We start from the raw sequence: 19,790 nt of genomic DNA, 5'->3' as shown, positions 1-19,790 counted from the left end.
ACTGGCGCATTACGAGGGTCTCGTTTCCCTGGGAACCGCACACACTGCTCCGACTCCTGGTGTGCGGCGGCTGCATGTGTGAACATGTGTTTGTGTTTACGCCAGTAAGATACAAGATCATTCTGGGTGTGTTCCAAAAGTGCAACTGCTATTACCCCCATCATGCCCAATTATACAGTAATCTCCACCTGAAACTCTACCGTTGACCCTACTATCAAACTGCACTCCAGAAAATAGCCCGGACCATATGCCAAGCGTGTCACCAAAAAGGAGGGAGTACCAATAAAACCTGCCCGCTGTGATCGCTGCCAGTGTCGGCGAGGGCCAGTAATGCCTGTGTATGCGCGTGTGTGTGTGTGTGTGTGATGTATTGTGTGTTCATGCTCAGTCACCCTTCAAGAACAGGCCGGTGATAGCCAAAGAGCTAATTTCCCTAATGTAAACACTTCAGTAAAGACAGGGCACACACCAACACACACACATAAAGAGACTGAGTTAATTGTATTCACCCGAGCTGTGAGTGTTTCAGAGCTCTGTTTTGTCTCCTCTGGCACAAAGCCAGCGGAGGAAGCTACTCTCCATTAACACTCTCCATTCCTTGGTCCTTTTTTTTTTCCAGGACAACACCTACTCTCATCAGATTTCTTGGGAAATCTGAACATGACTTTCCCCTAACAACAACACCCCCTCTCTCTCGCTCTCTCTCTGTCCTCTGTTATCTTTTTAACTTCACGATCACTGTGCAGCAGAGTGTCATTGGGCTCGTCTCTAGTCCTCATCCTCACACCCTGGGGCCTGTTTTCAGCCCTCCCTCAGTTTGTTGCCAATGAAAACAAACTATCCAGACAAAAGCTTTAATGGCAGAAGCAGTGAAAGGGCCGGTTCCATTTCCCTTTTCTCCTGATAACAGGAGAGACTAATCACCAATGTGGACTTTTCCCTCACGCCCTCTCTTCCTCTCTCTCTTTCTTTCTAGCGATCAGATGTCGCCTTCATGATGGGAAAACACATCCAGCGCTTTGCATCTGTTCCTTAACTGTTTTAGATACGAACACACCGGCAAACCCCCTCCTCCCCTCACGCAGCACATCCAATAACCGTTGACAGTTTACTCAACAGTCAGTCTGCCATCCAGGAAAGCTCCACAGGTGACGAACTGTCCTGAAAAGACACAGATCGGCTATGTAGTAAATTATAAGCAGTAGATGAGGATTGATTTGTTGTTAAGAACAGGTTTTATAAAGTAGAGACAGACAGATGAGTCTTTACTGATGAGGACAACAGCTTTTTTTTTTTTACTTTCCTCCCCCCTATGACAGACCCTTGGAATTAAACACATGCATTGTCCAGAAGGTCACATGAATGTCTGAAGCAGATAAATGAATTCAAGCAGAACTCTGTTAATGTCAGCGAGTCTGGGTAGAAAAAAAAGAAAGAAAGATTGATTTACCAAAAGCCAAATGCGGTAAAAATCATCCTCAACGCCATTAAAGCCGAACTAATAAACTGTCACAATGTGAGGATGTGTAACGTGGAGAGAGCGGTTTGTAGAGACAAATACACACACATTATCACCCGACTCCTGAGGCGAGAGTGGCGTGTTTTACTGTCTTTCAGCTTTTTGTTTTGGTTTTATGCCCCCATGTCTTTATTGTTTGGGTTCTAGCTTCAGGCAGACGTTCTGAGTGAAAAGGCTCTCATAAACACTCTCTACACGACCTGCTCCGAACCACACTGCTGAAAGACAGCGTTGGCAACACACGGGTGAAACAAATGGAGGGTTAAGTGTAAAAAGTCAGCCCAAACAGAAGGAAAAGGAAGAAAGGAAGGAAGGAAAAAGTCTGCTTCATTTCAACCGAACATTCTTGAATAATGATCCTAATTAACTTTATTAGTTTATGTAGCAAGACCGACTGGCGACCTGTCCAGGGTGTACCCCACCTCTCACCCAACGACAGCTGGGATAGATCTCTGCTTGACTGCTTGTAGAGAAATAAGGTTGAATTGGTCTAAACGGATTCACAGCAGTAATTGTGTCTGCATCCTATAACCCAACACAGACCCGTCTGATGTCCCCTCCTCCGCCCATGTGGGCCGACTAAGTAGAAGGCGCTGAGGCTTAATTTCCCCCTCTTGTCATCCCATTCATTAATATCCCCTCAGCAGAGAGAAGAGGGGGAAACCTGTCAGCACATCTTCTCTCCTGGTCTGCCACATTCACACACCTCATTTCCTTCGTATGAGTGACGGTTTAGACAAGGTGCTCATACATTTGGCTCTTATTGTGTCTTATTATTCTTTATAGTGAGCCGGCTGTGTCCATCACACAGTGTTCATCATTGGTACAAAAAGGGGGAAGGAGGAAAGCAAGAAGAAAACGTGTTTCTTTCTTTCTATAGTTATCATTGAAGTTCCCCTTCACACAGAAATGTCTTTGTTCAGTGCTGCTTGTTTTCCATGTTTGTCTTTCACTGCACAGTTTGAGACTCAGATTTATGTGGCGAAGGTTTCTCTGTGCTCACTCATAATTTGAGGCATTTTCAGGAAGGATTTCAGATACACAATTCTGGTCCAAGATGCAGCTTAACCAGTGTGATGTGGAAACCTCAAGGCAATGTTGCACATGCAGCGAGCATGCACATTCATATCCAGTAGTAAAACCCGACCGCAATTTAAATCACAAGAATTTCCGAAAATGTGTATTGTTCCACGACAACAAAACCCTTGAGAAGATTTGTTGCTATCCAGCAAAAATGATACAATATCAAAGGCATTCTCCAAAAATCTGCTAAAATGTGTTAAATTCCAAGCCTGTCAGTGCGTGTTGGTGGTAGCCGAGTGGTTTTCCAAACTGCTTCAGGAAGCATGCCTGCTGATTTCCCGGCACCACAGCCCCAACAAACTGTCAGCAGCTCGGGTGTTGTCTCCACATAAACACCACAGTATGAATTTCTCCTAAACCCCTAACAGCACTTTGTCATGAAATAATGCGCAACCGCCTCCATTTATCAACGAGCAAATCTTAAAAAATACGATTCTAGGACTACTTCTTGAACTGCTGCCAAACTCAAAGCTCAGCATATTCATAATCGTACAGCACATGAAAAATTAACATGAATGACTGAAGACTTAAGACTCGGAAAGTTACTTCAATACAGGAACAGCAATCTCGCAAAACTACAGGCAGTTTTTAAAAGCAACGTCTTTTATTGCACAGCGGCCCTCGTCGCTGGCTAGGTTTACAGGGACAACATTTCTTCAGGCCGACTGAAATCATTCTGATCCGAGATTCCAGCATAACTGTTAACGAGGATTCTGAAAAATGTCATCCATTGAGATAAAAGCGTTTTCACAGCCCAAAACATAAATAAGAAAATTACTTTTTTGACGTGTGCAAAGAGGTTATTCTGACCAACTGTATTAACAATATTAAATTTATTCTTTAGAAGAAGATGACCAAAACAGGCCATAGTTTTCAACATTGCTGTTTGCTTGGTTGGAGAACTTGTTGTTTTAGCTCCTGCCTTAGAGCCTGTCTCTCCCTGCAACACATCACTTGATATAAAATATGTGTGGTAAACATGCATAAAGAGGATGCATTTATTTCAACAAAACACATTCAGATCATGTGTTAAATGGTTGCTAGGTGCTAATAACTTCCTATTCAACAGACCACACCAAATTCTCCATTTAGGATTATTTATTTTCTTTATAGCACCAGATGACAACAGACGCCATAGAACAGGTATATGCCTTCTTCTTTTATTAAACAAACTAAAGAGCCTTATGTCATTTATCTTATTTACACACCAGCATGTCAGTTCTGTCTCATCATGACCGCGCATTTACAATTCTCCGAAGCTCTTTGTATCACACATAGTGGAGTTCCGCCCAGATGCAAGGCCACACAGACTTGTGCGCGGACTCACAGGTGAGCACACTCCCACCTGCGGACAGAGACCGCGCGTCTAAAGTTGTTACATTAACTGTGTCCATCTGCCTCATTACCCCCCACTCCTCCACACCCGCCCCGTCAAAGCTGTCAACCTAGGGGAAACATTGTGCCTGTGTAAACACATACGCTGCCCTGTTGACTGAGGTTATGCTACCTCCATGGAACACATTCCCAGCAGCTGCATCTTCTCCCCTGTCAGCACAACATGTGGGAGATAAAACCAGAAACTCAGACACAACACTGAAGTATTACATGCAACCAAATCACATGAAACCCCAGAGAGTGACCATCATCACTTCTTTCAATGATGAAACCCTACAGTTCCTCTTATTTAACTTCTGTTTAAGCAAACACACGGAGCGTTAACAACCAAACACAGGACAGAACCTGACAATCACAGCCTTGTAGTGTTATGTGCGGAGCAGAACCGTCTTCCTCTTTCTGAAAAGATTAAGCAGCCCGGCAGAGATTACATAAACAGGAGCACAGTGTCTCCATCTGGTTCTGTTCTGTTTGCTTGTACCGTACCTCCGATTAGTGCTTCGTCATTGTCAGAGTTCAGATTAGGATTAACCCCATCTGACACAGCCGTGTGTGTTTGCGTTGCGTACACCCCACAGAAACCGTCGTACCAGCATTTTCAGGTACGAGGAATTTATCGTACTGAAGTTTCTGTTTTTTTAACCATAGACTCATAGAAAGAACTATGTTTGTAAAAGATCAGCACAAAAAGCAGGCTTAAAAAGTGGGCATGAAGGTGAACTGTTCTTCAAAACATTTCAACTGAACAATGATTAAGAATCAATGCATCAATCCAAACATCACCAGAATTAATACAGCCATCTGAACTAAATTTCTAGTATGTTTGCGTCTTCTCTCTTTGACATGACGTGACGAACCCAGCTGTGCTCTTATCTTGTCTGTGAGAGCACATCTAGGTCATGTTCCCATAGCAACCGGGAAAAGATAACTCCGTGCCGATATTCACAAAGAAGTTGACAACTGTGAGAAAAAACACTTCCTTAAAAACAAGAAGTCACGGGCCATTTTCCTCCATTTTCTTATTGGCAAACCAAAAATGTTTCACTGCAAATGGCACACTGTCTGGTCTGGGCAAATGGAAATACACCAAAGAAATCTAGGTTAAAAAGGAAGAAGGCCAAAAAATGGAAAATAACAAATGAATTCATAAAGTTTAAGTACTTTGAGGCCTGTTTTTTTTTTTTTGAGTGATGGGGGGTGACATGCTACAAAGATGCCTCAAAGCCAAGATTTTGCAATTAACTGGCTCTGCCTCTTCAATATCTACTGTAGGTCACCAGAATTATGATTTCCAAAAGTTTCCAAAGACTTCCAAAAGTATCATTTGTTAATGTCAGAAAGGCCTGTAAATTTGACTGTGGGAACTGCCTGCCAGTTTTTATTCCTTTGAGAGAAACTGTTTTCAAGTCATTGTCAGTTGAAGGTGTCCTGATACTTGCGATAGCAACCTTTGTCATACTGTACACCCGATACAAAGCCTCTGAAAAGTTGTTGAGGTGGAGCTGATTAACACTCTTTGAAGCGTTTATCTTACTCACTACATCTGCCTTGTTCTTTTTAAATAATTTTAAAAGAGTCAAACAAATAGAAAGACCGGGGGGAGCAAGAGAGAGGTAAAATGAAAACCAGAACACGAGAGGGGGATGAAATGGCAATGCATGAAGATTGTCGCATGTTTGACATGAAAAGCCCTGAGAACTCAGGAAATTGCCATGGCCTATTTTGGGTTAAGAGCTCTGGGCATATCAGTGACTGCTGGATGTAATGAGAGAGGCCCCAAGGTGCCGCAATGGATGGAGGGGAGTGAGACCACTGGCTGCAAAGGTCAAAACAAAATGAGAAAGAAAACGGATGAGAATGGAAGTACATTTGTTTCAAGGTCAGTGGGTGGTCCCTGAAAGATCTTTCAAGCAGTAGCAGTCACAAAAGCCTTATTTTCCTGGACAGTTAAATGACTTAATAACAGCGGGACAAATCCACGATATATTCTAACTCTGACTGTGCAACGGTCACATTTCATACAGTGTATGAAAATAAAAAGGCTAACAGTCTCTGTGGGGTGGTTCTTTGAGGTCATGCTTACCACAGCATGGTACAAGGCTTACAAAGACAATATGGGTTTACAATGCTGATCATGTTAGTGAAGCATGCTAACGTTTGATAAAGAGCACAAAAACAAAAAGTACAGCCAGGGCTGATGGGAATGTCAGTAGTTTTGCAGGTATTTGGTCAGAAAACTAAATATTGGCCCAGATAACCTGACCTACCGTTGACCTCCTGGTGGCGCTAGAAAAAAACATTAAGAAGTCACCATAGTTATTAGAACTTATCCCCCAGGTATCATAAATCTTTGCACCAAATTCTATACCAATTCATCAGCTATCCAACAGGACATTTTTTATGTACAGAGGATAAGTTTAAAATGTTACCAAATAAATAAATATACGTTTGGGAAGCACAAATTAATCTTTGATACAAGAAAGAAAGTTATAGCAAATAAAGATTGTTTCATAAATTGGAATGAGTGTATTTGTGGCCATTCAAAGATAGTGTGATGAAGGGTTGAGAGTTATAATGAAAGGGGAAGAAACAACCACTTAAATAGGCCATGTTATTATTTTAAACACTGCTAGCAGCCCAAGATTTCACAATCAATCCTAATATGCGCATGTAGTAAATACTTCAGTTTCTGAAAAATCCTGATATCAAGATGTGTAACTGCTAATCATACACTAATAAATATCTTCAAGTATCGCAAACCTTTCATTAAAATGTCTTTTAATCACAGCGTTAATACAAACTTCCTGCTTTTTCAATAAAACACAAGCCCAGTGTAGCTGAGAGGTTCTGATTATTGAACTACAGTAGGCGTTTCTGTCCTGTTGCCCATTTAATCAGTGCTCCAATTGATTTTCCAGATCAGCCGTCTGCAGTGATTCCGCACATAAAACCATCAGCTGTCTCTCCCTCCAATCGACCTTCTCATCTCTCCGTCTGCCTGCTGCTCAGTCCGTCGCAATCTACTCAAGACACCTTTCCCACAATGTCTGTGCCCTTACAGTAATCAGTTAAGTGTCTGTGCATGAGCGTAGTAATGACAGCACGCCCTCTGCCACAATGGGTCATGGAAGCAGGCCATTCCCTACAAAATCTGTCTCTTGCTTCGGCTTCCAATCCTCCACGTGGCCCCGACATCACAGCAGGCGAACAGGCCAGTAGCCAAACACACAGACACGCATTCAGAATTTCATATGCTGGTCTGACACCCTCTAAAGGGACGGCACAAACAAGCAAAGGGCACCGGCCTGTGTATTCTCCTTGGCAAGGTAAGGCCATGTTTGCTATGAATGAAATAAGCTGGCATCAAATGAAAGTGAATGAAGGGTGAGTAATGTTGCTACCCCACCAGGAATACAAGTTAAAAAAAAAATCTGAGTGAACGAAAAAGCAGCAGGGCTATGAAGGTAAGCAGCTGAATCAGATGGGAGCGCCAGAAGAGAACACACTAATAAGGACCACATGGACAAACTGAGGCAGTCATGCATTAAGTAAATGTATGGATAAGCTGACTAAGGGTGGAATAAGTAGATGGGAAGGTGCAGAGGCATGTGTGCATTTTAAGTAGCCATCCACAGGAGAGGAAGTGGGGCAGCGGTCACAAGAAGCCGGCGCGCTGGGCGTGGACAGCTGGCTTACCCAGGTGGTGTCAGGCAGACTGGCAGTCTGTCCTGCCATGCTCATGTACACTTGCTAATTCTCACAGAGCTAATCTATGCCTCAGTAAGCCCGGTGTAATAACCACATACTGCACAGAAAAAATATTTTTCTTTCAGTTTCATTATGTAGTTGTCGTCCCTGAACGCATCTTTTCAGAGATACAATTTCTATAGCTGAACATCTTTATCAAATTAAATATTGCAGGGTTTGGGCTGCTTCTCTGACAAAACAACCTATCGGAAACAGTGATTTTGGGCACTAGAAATTGTGATAAGTTCATAGATATATAGATACAGATCGTATGACTTTGCCAAGCAGTCAAGTTGTAGTTTACTTCCATGTCTGTCCCAACTCATATGTAGTGAAGAACTGCATTTTTTTTTGAAGAAGACAATCTTACAGTGAGGTTGATCTTGGATGTAAAATGTCCTCACCTGACATTTGCGTGATTTTGTCTTGAATCTAGTGTTATAGCCAAAAATGTGTTTCTGCCAAATCTAAAGAAATTCCCTGCAGGTATTCCAGAACTACCTCTACTCCCTGCTCTCTTCACAGTTACATTAATGACAATCACAACCTCAACCATGTAATCTTTAAACTGGCACAAGCCTCAACCTGAAAACAGAAATGGAAGCCAATAACTGAAACCACACACGCAAACAATCACTCCATCAATAGATGACATTCTTCACTTTGTGGATTCGTCTCCAGGGCATTCTTTAAGCACTCATCCTCCATCATTCGAGCAGTCTTTTCACCCCCACACGCAGACATATAATACATGTGAGCCACTGTCCGCAGCCCACGTCATGTTAACCTTATCTATCAAACTAACCTCACAGACTGGCGACCCCGTGCCCCCAGGCGCCACTGCCGATTGGTAACCGGCGGTAAGACAGAGCGGGGTTCACATACTCCGTGCACATTGGTTTGACTAGTTGTGTTGGCACGCTAGGAGCACAAATGAGCGAACTGGTTCACCGACGTTAATATGAGCGTTTCCTTAACCGAGCCAGACTTCAAGGACAGAATTGTCCTACATTGTCAGGAAAGAGCTAGGTCGACTGTTCAAGGAGCATCCACTAGCTGAGGAGCGCTTTCTCATCTGGATCAGGGATTTATTTTCTAAAGACTCCCATCAAAGTTTGAGGATTGTCTAAATACACCACCGAGGCCTCTTTGCTTATTTTCTGCCTACTGTCCTTGAAACCGGATGAAATAATCGGCATCCACATCCCATGACAATAAACCAGCATATCAAAAGGAAAATGAAGACTGAAGCAAAGTATTCTGAGGTGGATGCTCGGGGGCACTTAAGGGTCTCAAATATCCCCTTTTTATGCTGATAATATCAGGTGAACGAGGACAGAGCTGTGTGAAAAGCTGAACAGACCACGCATGAAACCTCCGCTATGAAAGCCTAGGCTTTAAAAACTCAGCCATCACATATTGCATTTATTTGCTGTCAGAGCGTACCTGCCCTCAGGCCTCTCACACAGACAAAACACTCCTCATGCTCTAAGGACTTTGATGTGAAAGTCTGAGACGGGCGATTTTCATGAATATAATACTATTATTCATAGGGTTCATAGTAATGACTGTGCAATTATACAATCAAATGCAATTTCTTTTCTTCTCAGTATTGATCATTACAGCATATACCGTGCCACCCAGTAAGAGACTGACTTCTCGACGCCGTCAAAGTCATGATTCAGTTTCAGATGAGCATCTCTCATTGTTACAGAGGCGCATCGGTCCGCATGATCGGAGCCGATTCTGGGTCAATCCTCACCCCACTTCCTCATCCCCCCTCCCTGTTTCCCCTCCATCCCCCGTTGTCTGCTCTGTCTGTTGCTCCATGGGGGGAGGTGGAGGCATGACAAAGAGTCAAATTAGCTTCCTCGCCGACATTTTTATGACAGCCGGTCTAATCAAGTTCAGAGAGGTGCTGATTTCTGCTGGATTGTAATTCAATTCAACAATCTGAAAGAAGGAATAAGGTGCTTTTTGGTGGATGCTTTGTATTCGTTTACTGCTGTCTGCCATGGGAATAAAATGGATAGTGATAGGAACATATGCAACTGACAGAGCACAAACTAGATTGATTCAGCAAGCCACTAAAGTGAAACTGAGGCCGAGCACTGAGTTCACAAAAGGATCAAAGATCAAAAGGGCAACAAGAAGCGGTTATTAACAAAGACAAAGACCCATTTACCCTTCCCTTGTAAAGAATATAGCACACTAAGGATACATGTAAAACACATGATTTACATTTAATAATCCTCTATTTGTGAATTTATCGCATGTCAAACATGACATTCATGTGAAACAGATGTTTCACGTGTGTCATTTTGAATTTCATGTGTGAAATATATGAAATCAGTGTGTGCCTAGAAGAATCAACTGTACCAAAAACACTAAGAATCATGCTTTGAGGTGGTATAATTACCATAATTTATAGGTCACAAGCCAAACACACAAACGCTCGCACACAGACGCCTGCGTGCACCCTTTTCCGTCGCCCACGGTGTGCGACATACGCCGCAGAGCTGCAAGACTGCTGCCGTGACTCCGTTCGTCTGTCTGGCTCCCTGGAGGGCCGCTTAGCATTATCACCAGAGCAGACTCCCACTCTGCCAGACAGCATTTAGCATGAGTGCTAATGTAGCCTGCCAGGGTGTCAGTCTGTCTGTCTGTCTGTAGGTATGTGAACTTAGCCAGAGGGGGAAGACTTTTCTGTCAGGTACATGCACACACATGTGGATATTCACCTTCATATCTAGGCAGAGGTTTATGATCATTAGGTAGTAAATTTAAAAAAAATGGGGTTTTGATCTTGGTGTGATGATTATTACTTTGATGAAGGCTTGGTGGAGCGACAAGGGTGTTAGATTATTAAGACATGAAGTAAAAGTAGTCATATGTTTCTGATAGCGAGTATCTCTACCAGAGGATTCAGAAGTACATATACTTTTGATCAGGGCCTTTCTTATGCAGTATAAAAGCTTTCATCCTGATAGAAACACTGAAAGGGAAGCTTCATTTATTTGTATAAGTGTACTTCTGTGTATGAACAACGGGAGCAATGGGTATGTAATGTGAAGTCTGGTGAATGTAGTGACAAACTGACACACACAGCTATACAGATCATTTTAGCATCTTTTAACTTGGTTGGTTTTACTTTGGAGTGTCCCCGTTCTGCATCAGTCTCAACGATTTCAGCATCATTTTAAGCATCCAACCAACTGTATTTAGCAAACAAGATCTAACAAACCCAATGCATAAAAAATTACCCAGACAACAATTGGGCCAAGCTGGTAAATGTAGCTAAAGATGCTAAAGGGACAAACATTTTCCTAGGAAGGTAGAAGATAGAGACTTGATGTATGTATGCTACTGTTTGTATTATTCATGTCATGTCTGAGTAATGCAGAAGAATGAAGGTGAACATTTCGAGAAACATTTGGTACACAACTTGCTGGGTTGTTGATGTCATAAATTTGTTTCCTAGGCTACAAGTGTTGCTCAAATCTTGACCTTTAAATATTTATTTTCCTCCTCCCTGCACCTTGGTCGCAGGTTACATTTTGTCACTTGAAAGCTGCATGTCCATCTATTACAAGCGCCTAATTCCATTCTTTTGAGAAAATACGTATTACTTTTTTCCACATGCCATGGCTCCTCTTTAAAGCAGAGGTACTCAAACTATTTTGGCTTGCAAACTACTTTTACAATTCAATAGTGAAAATGATCTACCTACCTTGAAAATGCTAAACCCTTGTGGCACAATACAATTCAACAGATTTATGGCCGCTTGCCATACTCTGATTGATGATAGTCATTGATACTCATTTTTATAGCCCTTCTCCTAGTCATATAAATTAGAAGGCTAACTACTTAGCTCTCTAGAGTTTTGCAGCAGCTTGTGCTTTTAACAGCGCTTGTGTGGGGGAGATCTCAGAATGGCAGCCCGTCAATCCATCACTGTTTTGTACCTCAACCAAGTGTCAAATGCCACAGTGAGGACAGATGATAGACTAACATCTAAAAAATTGTTTTTGAATGGCGCGCAATCTACTCACACATTGTCCTAATCACTTTCCTTTGCTCTTAGCTATCAACGTTTAGTTTAAAAGCTCAGAGCAAAACGCACCATCCGCATCCATGTCGTCACCAGACTCTGCGTTAAACGCACTTTGAACATGAGACACTTGAGACCATCCGAGGAGTATCTGAATGCACGAATACTCTTAAACCAAATCAGTCATTGGCAACACGATATGTCAATGTTAGCCAGTTGCACTGCTCCTCAGAGGCCTGGTTTATGTTCTGTCTCTTAGGTTGTGTAACCACAGTAACATGTGGCTACACCACCTTCTAGATAATGTTAGCAATCTTCACAAACACACACTTAGCTGTTTTGATTTAAAGACACTTACCAATTCAATCTGCTGAACGTTGGCAGACATATTACCATGTTTACCACTTTAGCTTAGCATGTTAGCATGCTAATATTTGCTCATTAGCAGTACAAACGTACAACTGACCATAAGGGGAATTACATTATTTTTAAAGGATTGATTAATTTACGAAGTAATGAAATTTCATTCAGTCTGGCAAATATTTCATGCTGACCTCAGCTGTTTTAAAGCCTTGCACTGCTGTCTGCTCCATTCACGCACAATAACACAAAACAAAGACACAAACTCCAGTCGTGATTAAGCTACTTAGCGCTGAAGGTGATTATGGGCCAGCTGGTCTCACACACACACAGACACACCATCACCCTTCATATCTCCACAGCAGACACTGACTGCAGCAGACACGTGTGCAATCTGGCACACATTTCAAGATCCACCTTTTACTGTATGTGTGCACAGTTTGGAAAAATAAGACATGACAAAATGGACTCAATCTAAATAAATCCATCTAAGACGGACACAGTGATAGAGAGAGCACAGTTAAAGCTCATCCACAGAGATGCTGATCTGCTGACAGTGTACAATGCTTCAGAAGACATTTTATAGGGCGAGGAAAGATGCAAGCGTGCCTGTGTGCCAACGTGAAAGATAATGCACACGAAAAAGTGAAGCGCTTCTGTCACTGATGCATTCTGGCAAATGGTGTTACCTTTCCAGTTTACAGATCACAAAAGCAGAAGATGATTTAATGTTTAAACAGGACATTTGGCCTAAAAATAGAGAAGTAAATCAACTCTGTACAGTCTAGACACAACACCTGAGGGCCTGCATCTCTCCCTGCATCTTCCTCCCGCCGCGGGAACATGGCAAACATGGGCAGCTGTGCCCAAATTATTTATGCACACGATGCCGAGACGGGCACACACACACACACACACGGACCCACCCATGCAGACACACGCATCGACTGCAGCTCATATTTGCACGCTACAGTAGCCCTTTTGACAACAGACACTTGCTCTTTTTTCCACTCCAAACCCCACCACCACCACCACTCTCCTCCGTCCTTCTCCCCCTTTGATTTTTCTGTGTATTGGCGATGTTGAATTGCAGGAAGCGTTGCTCTTTTGAGAAGCAGGAGAGCAGTTTATAAAACAAAGACGGTATCAGAAGCGGGCTCTACGAACCTCTCGCTCCTCTTTCTCTACTGTACTCTCTCCAAAAATAAAGCCTGGACTCCATCCAGGTTCACCTTCCCATTCGCCGCCCTTTTTTGTGCGTCTCTGTATGTGTGCGCATCTGTGTGTGCAAGCTCAGCAGAGTGCACAAAGACCTGCAGTGACATCAGACGCATTCACACTGTGTCCTCTGTCTGCGCTCACCCAAGAGGTGCTCTGTTTAAAGGGCTTCTGCTAACTCCCCCCTCTTCCCCCCTCCACACACACAGTCCCCTGTGAGTGACCACAACAATGTCAACACGCGCATACTGCTTACATGCTTCATCGAAATATGCAGCCATAAGACATTTATTAAATTTTCATTAAAATGCAAAAGAATGAGGAAACCTATTATTTTCTGTACTGACCGTACTAGCACTAGAAAGGACCTCCTTGTGTTCAAGCTGCATGAATAATGATGGTTGGGACTGTTTAGGAGGCCAGCTGACATACGATGAGGCCGTGATAACAGACTAATGCAAATGCTGAACTGGACTGTAGCGCCTTTCATTGCTCACCAGTAAGATTCAAATGGATGAATTCAAATAAATACACATCTGTTTGTGTGTGCATGTGCAAGAGTGGGCGAACAGGAGGTACAAGGAGCCCGGGGAAGGGAGAAAGCTGGTCACATTCCAGCATTTTGTTTCACACTTTATTTCGCTCACTGTGCAGACACGCTTGAGCAAGAGGACGAAAGGGAAGGGGCTGAGGTTCAGAGGGAGGTTCAAAAAGACGTGTCGTGCTAAGGGAGCACAGAGCGCTTTTTCTTTGTTTGTTTGTTTGATTCGCGAACAGGCGACATTCCTAGAAGGTATGCCAATAACATGAGGCTGGTCAACGAGTCCACTTTCTTTCAGCATCACAATTTTCCTTTGAGTATTCTGTCAACATCAGCAGCTCACAAAGCAGGAAGTGAACAGGAAGTGTGGATGGCCCACAAGCAGCCTTACAGGAAGTCATTCTGCAACAGCAGCACACCATTTGGGAGTACCGATGCCCTTAACCGGGAGAAGTTCATCAACCGACGGCTTGCACAACTCCTTTCAACACCAAAGCTCACACCATGACCCACATATTTCTGATCTATTTAACACATAAGCTCCGGGGTAATTCAATCGTTACTCTCACTACCATCTTGGTCATCTCAGAAACGACATCAAACGACTCTATTATATATCTGACATCTGATGTGTCATTTAGAGGTGTTATGTGATTGTTTGGCAACCAGGATTAAGAAGTGCAGCTTGGCAACTTCGCTAACTTCTTTGTTCTACAGACCTTTTGTATGTGCCCAGTTAGCAACAACCTGCATGTAAAGCCCTGGGCCTGTGGAGCCGGATTACACAACAGAACACAAATCAGGAGATGAACAAAACACAGAGTATCATTCTGTCACGAAATGTTCTGACTCACGGTTTCATTTGTTCCTATTAACTTCCAAGTCTCAAGTTCTGCTTATAGCTTATTGCTTATGGCACATGTTTCTTTAACACTCCACCACAAAACCCAGTGGCACAGAAATGTCAAGGCAGGTCTAGGAGTTTTGGAGGGCACCCGCAATGAAAAAGAAACACGAAAATATGTGACCACCAGCAGGCAAGCACGAGGAGGAAGTGATGCTCGGCTGCGGACGGCCAACTTGGGCGTGTGCTCCGTCATGTTTCCTGCTCCTCTGCCCTCAGTCGAAGCCGAATCACTGATTAGAAACAACAATTTCACTTTCCCCCCCTCAAAGGGTGACTGCAAAACCTGCCACGAGCTGCTCTATGGGTAGATGAATGTGGAGACCGAGTGTGAGAATGTTCTCATGAGGGGATTACATTGCAGTGCTACCCTGTGACCAGTAACATACAGCACTGTAGGCTGATATCCTTGTCTTTCTCTCTCACACACTTTCCCACCAAATCCAGCCATTCTAAAAGACAGCCCCCCTGGGAGGTGAGTAACCCAGACAGAGCCTGTGTGGCAAACTATTAACACACACAGGAAACAGGCGAGACTGGTAGCCTACACAGGACATACGTCCAACAACAAAACACAGACGTTTTATTTTGAACCCCTCCTCCATTTAAAGCCTTTGTGTATCAGCTGTGAGGGGCCGCTTCCGCTGTTGTATTCTGCTACTCTTGTTTTGTTTTGAAGGCGCTGGAGCACATTAATGGGTTTATAAAAAGCTTCTGTTTCTGCTTTGGAACACCACCAAAGCACCAGAAAGATGAGCGCTCATCTTTTTCTCAGCTGAGCTCCAATACTCTGCGTCACAACTGTCTCCTTCTGCCCCAGTCATCCAACCTAGGGTCGTAAAGAACACTGATGATTTATTCTGTTTGCAGATTGTTGTTTTCATTACAGTCATCACCCAGAACCACAAAAGCATGATACACACAGGTCTCCCCTCTTCTGTGATACGTCTTTTTGCAGGGGGAGCTTAAATTAGACAAAGAGAGTTGCCTTGAGACAAAACTCTGTTAAGGTGAAGAAGTGAGGTGTAAGAGCCATCACAAGGTCAGAGATCACTACAGCTCTAAACAGATTTTTCTTTGTTTCTATTTATACGCAGCCACAGAGGCTGACTTAGCACTCTGGGCTGAAACGAGTAAGTGGCGGAGCCGTACAGAGGCCAACAGCGGGGGACAGAGATCAATATGCAAATGGATGTATTTATACGCCGCTCATAACTCTCCCGGCAAGTTTCACCAGGCGTACACGCGTGCACACAAAAGCTGAGTAACCGACATTTATAGCGGCATGCACAAGCGCTCACACAAAGCTTTCCATCCGGGTCAAATGCAGCACTCAACATAAAAATCAGCAAGGGGAGAAGGCACTATCCTGATGAAGTGAAACTGCAGGTATGACTGTGTGTGTGAATGCAACTGAGCATGTGCGAGAGTTTAAACGCGCAGGAGTCTCCTTAGAGGCTGCCTGCATCAGACAAAGATTATTTTGTAAATGAACGCAGCTGTATAAAGATGCATAAGCCAGGCCAGAGTTACTTAGAGTTACACTATATGCATGTGGTCATGTTTTCCTTGACTGCAGTGCAGATCCACTGACTTAAGTGTGTGTGTGTGTGTGTGTGTGTATCCAGTCCACAGGAGCAGTTGGGCCTGAAAGCTGGATTGTAGGTCATGTCACTAGTTATATGCACATTGTTTGGGGAAGACAGCGCAGACATTCAGGAAATGTACGCTGGCGACTGAAGGCAGCGTAAGTGTGTGTGTGTGTGTCGGTCGACCCTCGCAACAACTTCACTGCCCTCCAAACGCATAGCCGCACATGCAAACACACACACACACACACAAACTCAGAATCCGCAGTCTGCCCGAGGCCAACACAACATGGGAGCAATTAAACACCGTCCCCTCTTATCAGCGGCCGGCTTTCTCTGGGAGAAAAGAAGCTCGGAGGTCATTAGGAGAAACGCTAGCTTATACAGCAGGAAGTTATCCCTCTGCATGTGTTTATTTGCCTGCTTTCCATTTCCTGACGAACTCGCAGACGCTTTTTGTGGCACTCGCAGGGCGTGTAAATACACTCAGTGATCACACACGATGAAAAGGAGCAGTGCTACCCCCCACCCCACCCCACCCCACCCACATCAGCAAAGTAGTCTTGCAGTTACACAAATGGATTATGAAATGAAATGGAATAAAACTAAAGGTCTGTGTTGATTTGACCTCTTTTTGTCAAAACATGCATACTAATAATTATGACAACACCAAGACAAGAATGAAGGAGCTGAACACCCAGGCGTACGTGTGGTGTATCTGCCACCTTCACTCATTCAGTTACACTCCATCCACAAGCCTCCTGCTTGGCCTTGAGCGTGATTCGCTAACTTCAGAAGAGCAGCAGCCACCAGCATGTCTGTCGCTTCTCTTTTACCTTTTTTTTTTGCGCGTCAGCACCTCCTTCTCCACTTCCTGTTACAGTTAGTTGTAACTGTGAACAAGCACAAAGGAGATTCACTCTGCCGCCGACAAGGGACTGAGATCTCCCCTGGGGAAATGGGGCCATTGGTTGTAAGGCTGATCTTAAAAGACTGCTCTATGCCCGGGCCTACCCCCATTCTCAACCCCCACTAAGTTCAGTCAATGGATACCAAACCGTGGCCTGAGGACCTCTGACGAGTCCTAGATGAGGAGTAGTTAAATCACACAGCGTTGATGTGACAGACTCTATGAGGCTCTGAGTTAAATGGGCTGTGGGTTTGTCAGACCACCGCCTCAGCCCTGTAAATGAGCACGATTACAGACGGTGCCGCTCAGGCCAGTGCCTTCCGATTTCAGAGGCTGCCACCCAGCAAGGGCCAGCAAATAAACCATCTCTCTGGATCAGCCGTTTATTGTCGGCACACACAGCCGATGAAACATCACCTCACACCAATTCAGACGCTGCCACCTGAGCTTCTGGGGTGCAACAAAGGCAGCGGACGACACAGCTCTGAAGGAGTGAGCATCTCTTTGTGCTCCATTCATTTGCAGGGGCAGGGCTGAGGCTCTATAAAAACATGCTCATGGAGCTCACTGAGCCCTCCACATGTGAGGTGTTGCCTCAGTTGAGATAAGGTGAGGATGCAGGTAGCTGCATGCATCCGTTGTAATTACAGTAAAATTGATGAGGAGAGAAACGCCCTTTCTCCTGCACTTTCTCCTCCCTGCACCTGGCTGCAGCTGCCCTTGTCACTTCACCCAATGTAAAATGCTGAATGCAAGCTTCACATGATGCGGACCATTAACGGTGTGGATCATAAAAACACTGCGTGGCACAGGCACATGCTTCACCTTATCATATAGTGTGCAGAGCACCACCCATGCATGACAAAACAAGGTGGAATACTGTCTTCTGTAGCTCTGCTGGATCCAACAGTGAGCAGAGAGCATTAAAGGAGTGTTTATATTTAAATCAGAGTAAAGGTGCACAGGATGCATTTAATTGATCTGCAGGGATCACAGACGCATTGTGGTCCGCTAAGGTCGGCAGATTTCCAGCAGACTAGACGTCGGAGGCTTACCTCAACGCAACCTTCACACAGCAGTCGCCCTGGCTCGCCATGGTCGCTTTCAAGCTTCGCCGACGGGTCCGCGGAGTGTCTCGGGTGTGTCGTGGGGGGGTTTTCGGTGTGTGGGAAACGGTGTCGGGTGTCTCAGGTCAGCGGGAGCAGCCGTCAAGACCTGCCGGCGGTGAGGTGCCTCATCGGGACTCCTCCTGTCTTCTTCTTCTTCTCCTCCGCTGTGGCAGTCATTTCTGGCTGACTGATGTTTGTCACATCGCAGTATTTAAGCCGCTTTTCTTCCTCTCTCTCTCTCTCTTTCTCTTTCTGTGGTCTGTCTCAGTCGCTACATCCTGTTTAAAGCGCGTATGAGCGAAGCATATGAGAGTACCTCTGCAAGCACACCGCCTCTCTGAGCGATCACTGAATGAGCGCTGAGACCGTAAACTGGAGGGGGTAATGGTGCGTTTAGGAGTCGTCGGAAATATTAAAACCTTGGTTAAAACGCTTGCAAGAGACGAGGACCTGGGCAACATTTCACTACAAAGATTTATTCCGTTCTACAAAACTAATTAAAAAGTTTTAAAGTGAACAGGTAAATTAGCCCTTTACCTTTCATTTGTGCTCTCAGCCATGCACTTGTTTCCATGGATATTTATCAGATGCCAAGCTTTAGTATGGCCTCTGATGATACTACTATACAACTACTACTAAACAATAAGCATGTTTTATGACTAGTAAACATGGGCACACATGAGGGTAGTGTCGAAAAAAGTATCTTTATCTAAGGGCAAGTGTGTAGTCGGCAAATGTAGCGTAAACTGTAATATTTACTTTCAATAGTTAGTTAACACTTAAAGAGCATTTTAAAGTTGCAGCTGACCAAGGTGGAGCTAATAATTTAACTATTTTACCTTGATGAATGTTAATTTGTGAAATTCAATAGGTAAAGGAATATAGTATAGATGTGTAAACACCCAAGTTAGGTGAGTACTTCAAACTATACTTAACATACATAACAATGCTACGTTTCTGCACTTTCTGTAAGGAAAAGAAAATACGAGAAGTCCCTGAAAGCAGCATAATCGCATTCGATTGACACATAACGAGACCAACTGCTGGATTAGTCCCGCCTTTATTGATAATCACCGACCAATCAGCGAGGCTCAGCGAGCCTCCGTAGCCCCGCCCACCGACACACCCACAGCAGGCTGTAAAGATTACAAATCCACATCCATCTACACGCTTACTGCCCGTGGGCACATCTGAAGTCCGTTAAACCGCCATTAACAGGGGGAGACTGTTGTCATGACGGAGAGGAGGGGCCACCGGTCTGAACACCTAGAGGTCAAAGGTCGAAACTCATTCAGAGGTTGTGATGTTCTAAGAGGTGGAGTTTGTGTGTGTGAATGGGAAGTTACCTCTGCTCTACTCTCTCT

At 44.1% G+C, this 19,790-nt stretch overlaps 1 protein-coding gene across 1 annotated transcript in view; it reads right to left on the bottom strand.

Annotated features, from left to right (window-relative positions):
* Positions 1 to 18,851, bottom strand: part of kif21b (kinesin family member 21B) — a 69,371-nt gene extending 50,520 nt beyond the window's left edge. The window contains exon 1 of the mRNA XM_084543595.1: positions 18,373 to 18,851. Coding sequence (XP_084399721.1) covers positions 18,373 to 18,413 — 41 coding nt within the window. The 5' untranslated portion in view covers positions 18,414 to 18,851. The remainder of the gene's footprint in view (positions 1 to 18,372) is intronic.
* Between the last annotated feature and the right edge of the window lie 939 nt (positions 18,852 to 19,790).

This window comes from Chelon labrosus, assembly GCF_963514085.1.
Source record: "Chelon labrosus genome assembly, chromosome: 4".
Classification (NCBI taxonomy): domain Eukaryota; kingdom Metazoa; phylum Chordata; class Actinopteri; order Mugiliformes; family Mugilidae; genus Chelon; species Chelon labrosus.
Note: the sequence above shows the minus strand (reverse complement) of the source record. Positions and strands in the feature narration are given on the sequence as shown.